Below are 13,614 nucleotides of genomic sequence, written 5' to 3' on the forward strand. Positions count from 1 at the left end.
TGTCTTTGTAAAGCAGTATAACAGGTGTGGATAACATGGTGCAACCTTTATAATATTTACAGTTGTCTGTAAGTTTTTATTTTCCTGGTAAGTCCTTATAAACTAATTTAAACAAAATCTCAAAAAAATCGGAAATGTCAAATGTATTCATTCAAGGTAAAACTAGTGGCAAATATTAAGTTTTTATATAGGTATTCTGGGCTTCCAGTGTGTTTTTGTGGTAGAATATTGTTGGTTACTAAATTGAATAGAGACATTCATACAAAAAATGCTGAATTAGAATCCATCCCTTTTTGCTTCCAGCAATTACTTGTCGCAGACAAGACGGAGGACAAGCAGACATCAGTGAGTGCCTTAAATATGCTGGCCCATTACCACCCTTAACACAGATGTGCCAGATTCCCTGCCAAGATGATTGTCAGTTTACGAACTGGTCAAAATTTTCTCCCTGTAATGGGGACTGTGGAGGAGTCAGGACAAGAAAACGCACTCTTGTTGGTAAGAGTAACCAGAAAAATAATACTTCTTTTATTAATTATTAATACTGTTTTGTTTAAAACCTGAAGATTTCTGAGGTTCCCTTATGACAAGCATTTGTCATAGTGGCAGAAAGCAGATGCAGTGTCATGCTTTATATACTGTTAGTGAAACAGCATCCAGGAGAAAAAACTCCTGCCATATGTCAGAGACTTAATTATGAGTAAGTGGCTAGAGAGAAGATGGGGAACACAAGATGCCAAGATTTTTTACAAATGTAGTTATATATTTCATAAATTTTTAAAAAATTTTAACAGACAAGTCAACAATCATCTCACCTTAACAGGATAGAGTGTTAACCTACTTGCCTTCGTCTTCCCACATCTGGTCTTGGATAAAACAGGGCTTCCTTCTTGGATGGTGTTTTGGTGCATTTAGAATCACTATGGCAGCTGAATGTTTTTCAGCCTTTTGCTATAGACCACTATTTTCAACCTTAAACTTTGGTTTACCTCTTTTGAACTTCTTAGCTGCAGTCAGATTTATGATTAAGCCAGTCCTTTTTCTGGCTGAATGTTTGCTCTCCAAGTTCTTTTTGTTCTTTGTTCTTCCATTGCCTAAATCCAGCAGCACAGATCACCACATGAGGCAACACATTGCCTAATTTTCTACCTTATTTCTTGACACAAGTACTAATGCTCTTATTTTGTGTCCCATGAAACTTCTTGAGGTTTTAGTTAACAGAATAAAAAGGTTTTCCAGTGATGGCCAAACCCTTACCACAAACTTTTCCTTTTTCCACATAATAGACACTGTTCCACTTAGAAACACTTTTTTTTTCTTCAACTTGTTTTTAATTTGTTGGTTTGTTTTTTTTTTAAATTATTGTTTCTTCTGCGTGAAATGAAAAAAAAATGCTGTGCTTCTAAATTATAATTGAAACCTCAAGAGTGAGCCTTGGCCTCTGCCACGCCACTCTCTCCCAATTAGTCTGTATTGTCTGCTGTGGAGGAAAGCTAGCTAAGGGGGGGTGCCCATTAGCAGCATCAGAAAAAATGTGATAGGATCCAAACCCTATCCCCCACTCCATCCCCCTGTAAATCAGACCAGTGGACAATGAATAATTCATGAAATTCAAGAAACCTCACTGTGACTGACTAATAATTCCAGTAAACTTTATGCCAGGTTTGCTTCCACAAAGAAAATAAACCCCCCATTAACAGTATTTTTTTTTTTTTTTTAAGCAAGAAAGTACAGATTCTCCTACCACTAATAACACTTTGTGATACTTCCTGTCTTTAGCTGTAACCCCTTCAAACTTGCTAAGACTGTGATATGTGCTGTGGTGTATTTTCTGTGGCCATGCTACAGAGAACATGTACAATGCTACAGGCTAACATGTAAAGCTTGGAGTAAATTCATAATTATTTCCAGAGAAAAGGAGGGGGAGAAATGCACATTTAATGAGATGTTGTGTTGTCAGAAGAATGATAAACTTTTCTTGAGGTACCTTTTGTCTGTTCTAAATAAAGACAGTAGGAAATATAAGAACTAAGGATGCTGCAAAGTTGTGTCCAGTGCCTTGTTTTGAATAGCAAGGAAAATGCTACAGAATATTAATTATATCTAAGTAACAAACCTTTTTAAAACTACTTTTTCAAAGACTACTACATTAATTTATATGAACTGTCTGGTATGGAAAGGAAAACTAAGCAAACTTTACCAAAGAGAAGATTAAAAATAGTTTTAATGGGAAGGGGAAGTTAAGTGGATGGTTATGCTCCAGTTAAGGAAGGAAAACAAGAAAAGAGTTGAATAGAAACAAATTCATAGAAGGAGATTATTAGAGGGGAGAATGGTAATTATTAACAAATGTACTATAAAAAATATTTAACTTAAAGAATTTTGACATGTTGAAAGAAGGTACTAGTATAACAAAGATGCATATTACTTCCTTCTGCACTTTCAACTTGAGATAACTTGACCCAGACAGAAATCTTGTTATTGAACTGCACACTCCTGATGAAATAAGAGAAAAAGGGTATATTTGATTAATTGCTAACTGTTTGAAACTGTACTCCCCAAGCATTTCTATTCAAAGTAAACATTGATTGTGTCTTTTTAAAAGAAAGGCATTGCCTTTGAGCAAATTGTAAGTATCTACTACTTTTAGAAATTCAAGTCAATAACCTAAATGAATGAAGATTAGTGCAAGTAATGTTAAGCATATGTATATGATTGCAAGCACTTGTTACAGAAGTCTAAATGAAATTTTTTGGGAAAAAAAAATGTAAACCGATACAAACTTGCTGAAACAACTATTTCTTCTTTCTAGGAAAAAGTAAGAAAAAGGATAAATGCAGAAATTCTCAGTTGTATCCTCTGATTGAGAATCAGTTTTGTCCGTGTGACAAATACAGTGCTCAGCCTGTGGGAAATTGGTCAGACTGTATTTTACCAGAGGGTAAGATGGAAGTATTGCTAGGAATGAAGGTACAAGGAGACATTAAGGAATGTGGACAAGGCTACCGTTACCAGGCCATGGCATGCTACGACCAAAACAATCGACTTGTGGAAACGTCACGATGCAACAGTCACGGTATTTAGAAAACTATTTTCTTTCCTCTGTTTACTTATGTGCTTTAATTAATTTAACATAATATGTGTACAAGTAGAATTATCAGGTTAATATTTATTGCTTAGGCTGCATTTTATCCTACAAAATACCTTCAAACCCAGCACACGTTTTTACTGACTTGTTAAATAGTAAACTTAATTTTTACTGATTGCTATAGTGCAATATTTAAAAGTTAAATCATGCAAAATTACTAAGTATTTTAAATCATGCAAAATTACTAAGTATTTTAATGAAAAAATCAAATCTTGTTATTTTTTCTGATAACTGTATCTAGAAATTTGAGAATAAAGCCAATTAGAAGGGTTAAATTCTCAAAAAATAAACAAGCATGTGTGACTATTTTGGAAAGGCTGAAATTATTTCCACAAATTCTTTAGATAGCTTTAAACTTCTTAAATAGCCTTATCTCTCTCCATTTGTTCTTCAGCACCTTAACAGGCAGGCATATATTGATCTGAGTTCGACAGCACACAACACTTTTTCTCTGTATAAATCTGTCATGTGTAAAACTAGGATGGTTAAGGAGTTTATATTCTTTCTTTTTATATTGCTTCAGGAGAGAGCAGTGTTCCTTCCTACAGGGGATCCATCTGTAGCATTAGGATCAAAACTGGCACTTTCTGGTTTTCAGTGAGCCAGAATTATGCTAATTGACATCACTGGAGTTTTTGTGTTCATTTTTTTTTCCGGCTTGCAATGAAAAATTGTGTCTGAGCAATTGGTATGAAAAACTGGGTATTAGTCTCTGTGTCATTAAAAGGTCAATGTGAGTTTAATTCTTATATGTATTCTACTTTCTAATGTTAAATTAAGATAACAGAAATTTCATTTATGTAGTTGGGTAAATTTAAGCTAACTAATCAATTAAATTAAATCAGGAGATTTTAATTTGTACTATTAATTCCTGTTTAGAGCTATGATAAATTAGAAACTCAATGTATCAAGCCAAGCTATTACCATATCTTTGTAATACAATGGAAGAGTGTGAGCTTTTAGCTTAATTCCTCAAAGCAAAGCTGGAAGATAATTTTGTGGAGAATTTTCTCCCATGTTTATTTTTATTCAAAATCATCTTTTCCTGTAGTTAGCTTATACTGGAAGATATGTTCGTTTAAATATATCTGAATGACAAAGTCTAAATCCTAAACTCTCATGGGACAGAAAATCTCTCTTTTTACTCTGGGAATATTCTTTAATTCTGTTCTCAGCTATTTGCCCTGGATTGAGGCCTGTTCTGTGTAGTCTAAAGAGGACATGCTATGCTTGCTTTCCTGACCAGGACCACTTGTCGTCTTTGTAGTACCAAAAGATGCAGCTGCCTCTAACGACCACCAGTCCTGTGAGCACAGATCTACCCGGGCTGGGTAGTTGTCCTGAGGGAATTAGAAAGCTCCTCAGAAAGCTGGCAGGGAATGCTCAAAAAACAGTCGCAGAATAATCTGATTTGTTCAGAGGGCACCGTTATAAAATGCAGAACAGAAACTTTTTCCTATTTCTTTGGTGATGTTTTTTAAACTTTAACTATATTTGACACTGTGTTAGAAGTTCATATTCTTTCAGCATTAAGTCTGAAACGACCTTTGAAAAGTGGAAAACTCTAAAAGAACTTCAGTCTGTGGGAAAGTAGGGGAACTGATGGCCCACTGCCAATGAGTTTTCATTGACTTGAGGAATGGGGACTGTCAGGTTTTGTGTCAACAGCCAAGGGAGGACACAAGGAGGGAATAAGCTGTCTCTCCAAGAGGAGATTGTAGGTGTCATATGTGGTAGGTTACGTGCTGCTTGAAGTGGTTTGCAAAAAGGGGTTAGGGACAATTTCTTTGTGTAGAGCAGGTATAGATGTAGCTGCTTTCAAGCCCTGGCAGTGCATTTTGAGGTGCAAATCCATTGCAAGAATTAAAGACACATAAGAGGAATAAAAAATTATTTTAAAAGGATATTCTTAACCAGCCTTGTTTACCCTGATATATTATATTCACGATAGGAATTTCTGATCCAATAGATTTTATCAGTGAATGTTGCCTACACTCAGAGCGTCCACAATGGATAATAATCCAGTGGAAAAGCTACTAACAGTGTGTTATTGTTATTCCTACTATAGCCAGGACTGCTGTTTACATGCTCTTAGCACTCACAAGCATCCTTCACAAAACACAATAGGGCATTGCTTTGCTGTGTTTTTTCTTTCTGCAGTTCCATCCTATTTTTCTCACAGGAAATCTGAAGTCTCTTTTAACTCTCCTTGTAAACTGGAAGTGTTTGCCAGTCGTTACTATATTTGTTGTAAATTGGGAAGCCTAAACCCTTTGGTTTTAGATGTTGTTCTCTTTTGAATTCTTTCTCTCTAGATCAGTTCATTAAGGTGTCTGATTCTTTGATATTCCACCATGCCACCCTCCACCTCACCACCACTCCCCTCCTCATGTGTATTTTCTCATCAGTTCCAGTTGAGGGAGAGAGTACAGTTAACTTGGTCCATGGTGTAGTGTGTGAGCAGATGAATCTTGGAATTGCTGTTGAACTAATCCTGTGTTCCTTGCACTTTTCTAAAATTGCTTGACAGGAATTTCTTGTATACAGGGAATGAAGTATCTAACATTGATGATAAGGAATTAGACTGATGCTAAGGAATATGTCACTGAAATTATGATTTCCTTTCCACTAGCTCCTCTAGGTGTTGTACATAGGTAATAGTATAGGCTTACCTTATTTATTGTCTGCTTTCAGTATTTTTCCAGGTTTAGCATACTTTTGCAGATACAAGGGGGCTAGAGCAAGTTATATAAATTTTTCAATCTAATTTCAGTATATGTCTCTGCTTTTTCTGAATGTCTGCTTTGTATCTATGGATTATGTTATGATGATTTGTTTTATTGTTCTCAATAAGCTGCTGTTTTGCCAGGTAAATCTTATTTTATACCTTCCCAGTATTTCTGATGCTTTTCATGTTATTTTCATCCCCTTGTTCTATGGCAGTTCTTTAGTTTGACATCATCTCTAGATTTCAGTGTGCTGTTTGTTCGTTGGGTTGGCTATATTATGCCAAATCAACAAGAGACTTCTCTGGTATCACAGTAGTACCCCACCTGCTAGCAAATAAAAGTGCCTTGTAGCTTTCCATGAATCTGTGTTTGGTTTTTCAAGCTGAAGTTGACAGGACTCAGAACTCAAGCTTGTTTGGGTTTTTTTGTAAATTTTAACACAGTTTCTTATTTCCCTACACAAATGATAACACTGGATTTTTCACTAATTTTATAACTGATCCAAAGTCTCATCAGTTTTTTTCAACTATGTTATCTGTTTCACTCAGAAATTTGTTCTACTCTTTGTTTCTGTGGATCTGTTATTTCTTTTCCAACTAGTATTGTATGTAATTGCATTTTTATAGGATATTATTTGCTCAATTAGCTTGCAGTAGTAGAGAAATCAAGACCTTTAAAGGGAAGATCTTTCCTGTGTGGTATCCAACTTTTATTTGAACTTTTGTTATCTCCTGACACTATGAAATCCTGAGGTGCTAAATGGAGCTAGTTGAGCTTCTTCAGCTGTGACAACAACCTCTAAATTTGACAAGAGGGACAAACTGCACCCACACTGATGTTATTAATATATCATGGGATATGCTATGATATCTTAAAATGCCACAAGCAACTCAAATTGAGAGACTGTCAAAAGTTTTATATAAATAGTGCCATGCAAATTTATGAGGTAATGAACAGGTCAGTGCTGCAAGTCATGATGTTTTGAGTGGAAGGAATGAGAAGACAGATCCACTCTGCAGTGCCACAAAATTTGTAAGCTGTTTTGAAAAATGCTGTGTGCTTATAACCACAATTCAGTTGACTTAGAAAAGAAAAGGTAAATAGGAGCAGAAGAATAAATCCTTCAGTACTCTTTTTACTGCTTGACACATCTCATTTTCAAAAGATTTGAGAAGAGCTAGCAACACACTAACAGTTTCACAGACACCAAGGAGCTAAAGGACAGGTATGACACAAGGACAGTGCTAAATTAGCAGACCTATTGGGAGATTCGTGTGATAATTTTTGAAATTTTGGGTGCAGTTATAAGGTCCCACATACAAACAAGTTTCTCAAATTTTCAGGAGTGACCGTAACACAAAAGGAAAGGCAAAATATGATTAAATAAATCTGTTGTTACTACTGGATGAGAACACTGGGGAGCACAGGGCAGAATCCTTCTGAAGAAGGTCCTTAGCTTTCTGTAGCTTAACAGGTGCTTAAAAAAAAATCCCAGACAAAGAGCTGAAAACAGACCTAAGTTTCAGCTGCAAAGAGACAAGGCAGTTTGATTTTTTCCTCACTTTCTTTTTTATCTGTGGGGGTGGGGTTCAGTGTAATATATACCCAATATTTTGATTTTTCATTTAAAAATACTTTTTTTCGAATTTGAGCTAAATTTATTGGGGAAAGAGTTTACACCATTCAGCAGCCATTTGAAATATTCTGCCACTGGTATTTTTCAGCCATTCCAGTTCTTCAGAGTGTGGGGAGGAGCTAACAGCTGCCAGTTGCCAACGGATGTGGTAACTGAGCTGTTGTTTACCTGTTTTCCTTCATGGAAGATAGATAAATTGCCCTTTCTCTTGTTCCTGCTTTTCTTCAATACTACATAGGTAATTTTACTGGAGAAATATAAAAATGTGTAGTTCACTTAATAGTCATGTGTGAGAGGTTTTTTTTCCATTAGAAAGGCAGCAGTTGTTTTTCATAGCTTTATCCTGTCATCACTAGAATACTAGAGCTCTGTGGATAGTGACATGTGTCTGCCAACAATCTGTTTCAGTGTATTTATGAAAAAAATTTAGATTCTCTTCATTGTCCCTTTAAACTGCACCTTGAATTTTCATGACAAAAAATCAAAAGCAAGCCACTGTCATGTGGCACTACACTATCTGCTCTTCAATATCTAGTTTTTCTCCATCATCCATCAATTAAGAATCATGACCCACAAAAGCTGAGCGGTGGTTGTGTTTGTGTGTGCCTAGCGAAGGCAAACGTGGTTCATGGCAGACAGATGCAGAATTTTTATATAGGTCGTATTACCCTTCTTAATTCATGTCCGTTTACTGTTAAGACCTTAGGCACAGTCAAGCAGTCAGGCTAGTTTGTCTGCTGCCTTATTAGTGTGAGATTATTTGCCCCTTTAGCATTAATTAAATGAGATGCATTGATTTGTGCTGACTCTACAAAGCCCTCTGTGGCTACAAGGCTTATGTGGGGGATTAGAGAGGAATATCTGCGTATCAGTGAATACTTTTACAACAGCTGTTAGGAGTATCAATGTGAATCGAGGAATTTTGTATTTAGTTCCTTATTTGTGCAATAGTAAAATCTCATATGATATAATGGAGTCTATGGGGTCCAGGATGTCTGTTAGAACTTGCTTTATCCACTTTTAACAGGATTTTTTAAATCTGTGGATTTTGACTTTCAATATTCTAACCTGAAGCAATGCAAATCTATCCAGAAAAAAATATCCGAGTGTTAAAATTTAATTGAGGGTTTTTGTTGAATGTTTATTCAAAAGTAAATTTATTTCCTATAGGGACTTCTAATCTAGTATGGTAGTAAGCTAAGGTTCTGAAATTGTTATTAGGATACTTGGATGTTTCATAGCTTATATATTTTCTAAGATTTTCTTTTAAAATATATATTTATGTTGTGTGTTCTCTAGGAATATGCTACCTTTTGTCTTGCACCACAAATCCTACCTTAGACCTCTACATTGTGGCGCCACCACATCTGCCTTGTCAACAGGTCATCAGTCTTGAAGCAGTCATCCATCAACCCAAAGACCTGTAGTTAGTTCACCAGAGACAGAACTACTGATGCAGGAGATAGTTAAGCACGAACAATTGCTCTCAGGTTTTGAGGGTTTGAAGGGAAATCCAGAAAAAAAAAAAAAAAAAAGAAAAAAAGTCTTATGGTGTTCAAGCTGTCTTTCCATGGCTCAACAGAAATATGAATAGTCTCCAAAAATACTTATCTTCTGTTACAAATGAAATGCAAGTACTTGTATATTTCTAGGTCCTGGAAGATATATATTTCCTATTTCTGATATTTCCTCCAAAAAAAAAAATCTGTGATAAGAACATAAACCATTCTGACATTGCAGGTGGATTTTTTTGGAAACATAATATGACATTTGGTCATAAAAGCAGGAGCATAACTGTCAGTCCTATGGACAAAAGAGTTCATGTTAACACTTTGTAAGATGTTTATATTTACACATTTTGCACCCTTCAACTCAAGTAGTCAGTCTGTTCTTACACACTACAGGTGCAATTTGTGGGGAAAAATCCTGTATCCACCTACTTAACCTGCTTTGTCATTAGAAAAAATGTGAAGTCCATTAGAGTCCTCCCTTATAAATTATCCATCACGTCTGTTAATGACTTTGTTCTAGGAGTTCAGATTTTCTAGCCAATTAGCAAGGGGACAGTAACTTTTCCCTTTTACTAATGAGTTCTGTTCATAATCCTGGTGGTTCAAAGCCATTTTTTAAATTGTGGTTCAGTAATCTTTAATGATAGAATAGCCATGTTCCTGCTCATAGTAGACAACTGCCCATTTTCCAGCCTTGTGAAGTTCAGCTGATAGGAGCTGAAATAATCAAGAAACTACTGCCATGGGAAGAGGCACAGGCCCTTAGAGATAGGCATCTCTTTCCAGTGCCTCTCTGGACCATGCAGGGCCTGTACTCTACCACAGTGCACCAAGGTCTCATCTCTCCAACATCCCTCAGATGTTCTATGGCAAAGGAAGAGGCTTAGGAAGCATGAAGGCAAAAAAATGAACTGCTGATGTTCAGAGAACATATCTTCAGCCTTTACAGTGTTGGTCTTCTATTTCATTATCCCTCCCTCCTCTATTAAGTCTTTTCCTCAGCTCTTCTACATAGCCATTTCACTTCTCTCGTTCTTTCATTCTCTCTGCATTCTCTCTGCATCTGTAATTTCTTGTTTCTTCTTTAAACCTCAAAGCTCTGGTATGACTTTTGGTGCAATAATATTAACCAGCCTGTCTATGTGATATAACTGGATGATATTCCACCATACAGACCCTCACCCACACATTAGAGGCCTGTTTCATTAATAAGGTTTTGCACTCTAACACAAGTGTCACCCTTTGAAGGATGATTTGATCAGACTGAAAACAAAACTGAAAATTAAAAAATGGCTCATTCATGTCCTTTTCATGTCAGAAACTATGTATCTGCATCACCAGTCCCATTTGCATGTAATATTTCTGGTTTCTCTGTTTATATTTTTTTAACATATTTTTTCTATATAACAACATGCTATCCTCTCTCTTGCTGAAATTTTTACGCTGTGAACAAAGTTTACAAATACAAACACCTGAAATTTAACAAAAAAAAACCAAAAAAAAATATAAACTTTTCAAAATTCCTAACCATCTGCTTTCTTGGATATGAGGTAGGGTTGCTATGAACTTAAGGAGCTTATCATCCTTGATCACTCTAAAAGATATGCAGACATCATAGAAAGAAGACTGAGGTGATGACAAGCTCCAGAGAAGCTTTTTCTGAAACGTATCATTCAATAGGTAGTAAATGGAGTGGAACAAGTAATTTGCAACAAGTAATTTATTTTTTTATTTCACTCTTCTTTCTTGACTGAAGTAGTATCTGTAAGCAGTTTGAAGTCTGCTTCTGCTTAGTTCTAAGGGAGTCCAGTGGCATAACTAAATGGTAAATAGTTTGTTGATCAAAATAGTGAGGCCCCTGAGAGGAAAAGATGCCAAGGGATGAATATGCCAAAAACTTTTTGATGTCAGATAGAACAGGGTCATTTTCATTCTGCATGCTAATTACACATAGAATACTAATCAGAGACCAGTGTTTTTATTTCTTCCCATTGTCCTCTATTTTGATTTTTGAGAATGTTCTTCATTACATTTCACTGTCTGGTCAGGGGATATCAGAGTAAGCTGTCGAGAGCATTTCGTTCTTGCTTATGGCACGGTGTTTTTTTTCTTTTCTCTTCTTTCTTCATTTTCTATCCCTATGCAGTGTGTCTTTATAATTCTCTTGAATTTATTTCTCTGAGCCATTTATTTCCCCTTCCTTCTCCCTGTCTTTTCTTACCCTTTACTCTATTCCCCCTCACTCTCTATTTTGTTTTACATCTCCTCTGTTGTTTTGACTTCTGTCTCTTTGACATGAAAAGTAACTTCATAGAATCATAGAACATCCTGAGTTAGAAGGGACCCACAAGGATCATTGAAGTCCAAATCCTGACCCTGTGCAGGACACTCTAATAATCACACAGTGTGAGTGAGGGCATTGTCCAAATGTTTTTTGAACTCCAGCAGGCTTGGTGCTGCAATCATTTCCCTGTTCCAGTGCCCAGCCACCCTCTGGGTGAAGAACCAACTTAAACATTGGGTCCTTTGTTTATTTATTTTATTTTATTTCCTTCTTTCTGAAGAACCTGTGAAACTTCTTCCTGGATACCTTTATTCTGTTCACCTCTTTGACCTTTTTTTGTATCCAATGTTCTTAGTATACCAGTGATTAGGAGATTTTTTTTATGCTTTTCTTGCATCTTACATAATAATAGGTGGTTTTTTTCCTCTGCTCTCCAATAATGTTTCACATTTTCAGGAGCTTCCTACCTCGTTAAAGCTTCTTTTTATGCTTTCAATTATTGACTCCATTCTTATTCTCTTCTTTTCCATTCTTCTTTTTCAACTGTTTATATATGGAGCTGGGTCTTGATGTCTTTCTGAGGAAATAGGAAAGAGGGAGAGGAGTGCATCATAGGCCAGATATACTAGAGATGGTATAGGAAAGAGCTGTACAGTGAGCAGTAGCTGTTCCATGAAGCTTGTAAGATTAAGAAACCAGTATAAGACTGCAGCTCATTATTTTTTCATTATAAAGTGTGTGTGAATTGTCAACTGAACTACTGCATTCTTTACAAAACGCATTAACATATAAACAAGATTGTGATTTTCCGTCTTGGAACTCTTACTAAGACTCTGTACCTGTAATATGATACTTTTCTGGCTTTTTTGCCCTCTATAGTAAGGCAGTTTTAGTGTCTGACTTAAATGTAGATATTTCATAGATAGTGTGAATAAAGGTTGCTGTAGCAATATGGTTTCATTTGATATTTTATGGAATTACTTGAAATATAACTCAGTGTAATTAAAATGTTACTGGAACTTGCATATAATATAATGTATTTGATACAATTTATATCTGCAAGGTTCTAATGTTAAACTTTGTTATTAACATTAACAATTAACATTCTCATTATCTAAAAAAAAAACCAAAAAAACCCCAAAACTTTATTGTCCTTGTTTGGATGAACTGAAGGGAAATAAGGCAAAACAGTTTCTAATTTGTCAATCATTTTAGTTTAGTATGTTCCACATAAGCTTCTTTTGGTGGGCTATGAAGTGTTATCAAACTCCCAAAATATCATGGTATACTGGAGAATATCTTGACAAAGATTGGGAAGATGCCTTTGAGTTATTAAGATAAACTCAGAGGTTTATGGAAGTCCTTAAAATAAAGTCTTCCTGAAGCAGCCTGTACCGGTTCAAGTTACCTACTTAAGGATGTACAATATATTTAAAACAACTTGAATTTGATCCTTTCAGACCTTAATTACCAGAGATAGAAATTTAATGGGTGGTAAATGGCATAACTGTGTTATAGTAGAAAGGTTTCTCCAGACAAAAAAGTTTTTAGAAGTCATGTTGAAAGTCAAGGCAGCATTTCAGAATCTCAAGACAATTCACAGAGCAGTAAAATCTTTACTTAGTTCTATGAGACAATAAATATCACTTACTGGTTGGAGGTAGTTGTTTCTCTTAACTTTCTTTGGTTTTGTCCATTTTCATTCAGTAGCTTCTTGATTGTATGAGTGCATGGTTTTGTATAGCACCTAAGAGAGCTTGTTGAAAGCTCATTTCTGGTGAAGATACAGAGTTTGATATTTATTCAATCAAGGTTCAGTGTAGGATGTAGCTGTGACATAGGGTGCATTGGATTTTTAAGACTCAGAGATGTCAGGTAAGGTGAAATGTAATCAATTTTGGCTTTACTACTGCAGGGCAATCTATATCACCACCTCTGATATTCAGTAATATGATCTTCAAAAATGTATTTTAACACAGTGTCCCTTTCATATATCATCACTGAGCTGATCAATCAAATGGCAAGATATATTTAATAAATATGCTTGCAATCAAGCTCATAACATTCTACATGTTTTAAGGAGATATGTGGAGATGGTGGGCAGTAGTTTTGCAGTGCTCAAATTCAGGATGTGCTCTGTATATTTATTTAACTGTTTAACACTTCCAAACAGAGGAAAGCCATACAGGATAAAATCATCACCTGAATTTGACCATAAAATAGTCTGAATGCTACCATATATTTTTTTAAAAAAATTTCTCTTCTTTATATCTAAAATCAATGGAAACAACTAGACATAAGTATAT

The 13,614-nt window shown here is 35.6% G+C and overlaps 1 protein-coding gene across 3 annotated transcripts in view; it reads left to right on the plus strand.

Moving 5' to 3' along the window:
- THSD7A (thrombospondin type 1 domain containing 7A) overlaps positions 1-13,614 on the plus strand; it is a 268,216-nt gene that overhangs the window by 222,012 nt on the left and 32,590 nt on the right. For all 3 annotated transcript variants that reach the window (XM_018075615.3, XM_018075617.3, XM_018075616.3), the window contains 2 exons: positions 304-498; positions 2,813-3,076. In XM_018075615.3, coding sequence (XP_017931104.1) covers positions 304-498; positions 2,813-3,076 — 459 coding nt within the window. The remainder of the gene's footprint in view (positions 1-303; positions 499-2,812; positions 3,077-13,614) is intronic.

The sequence above is a fragment of the Manacus vitellinus genome, unplaced genomic scaffold (genome assembly GCF_001715985.3).
Source record: "Manacus vitellinus isolate BGI_N305 unplaced genomic scaffold, ASM171598v3 scaffold_3_pilon, whole genome shotgun sequence".
NCBI lineage: Eukaryota > Metazoa > Chordata > Aves > Passeriformes > Pipridae > Manacus > Manacus vitellinus.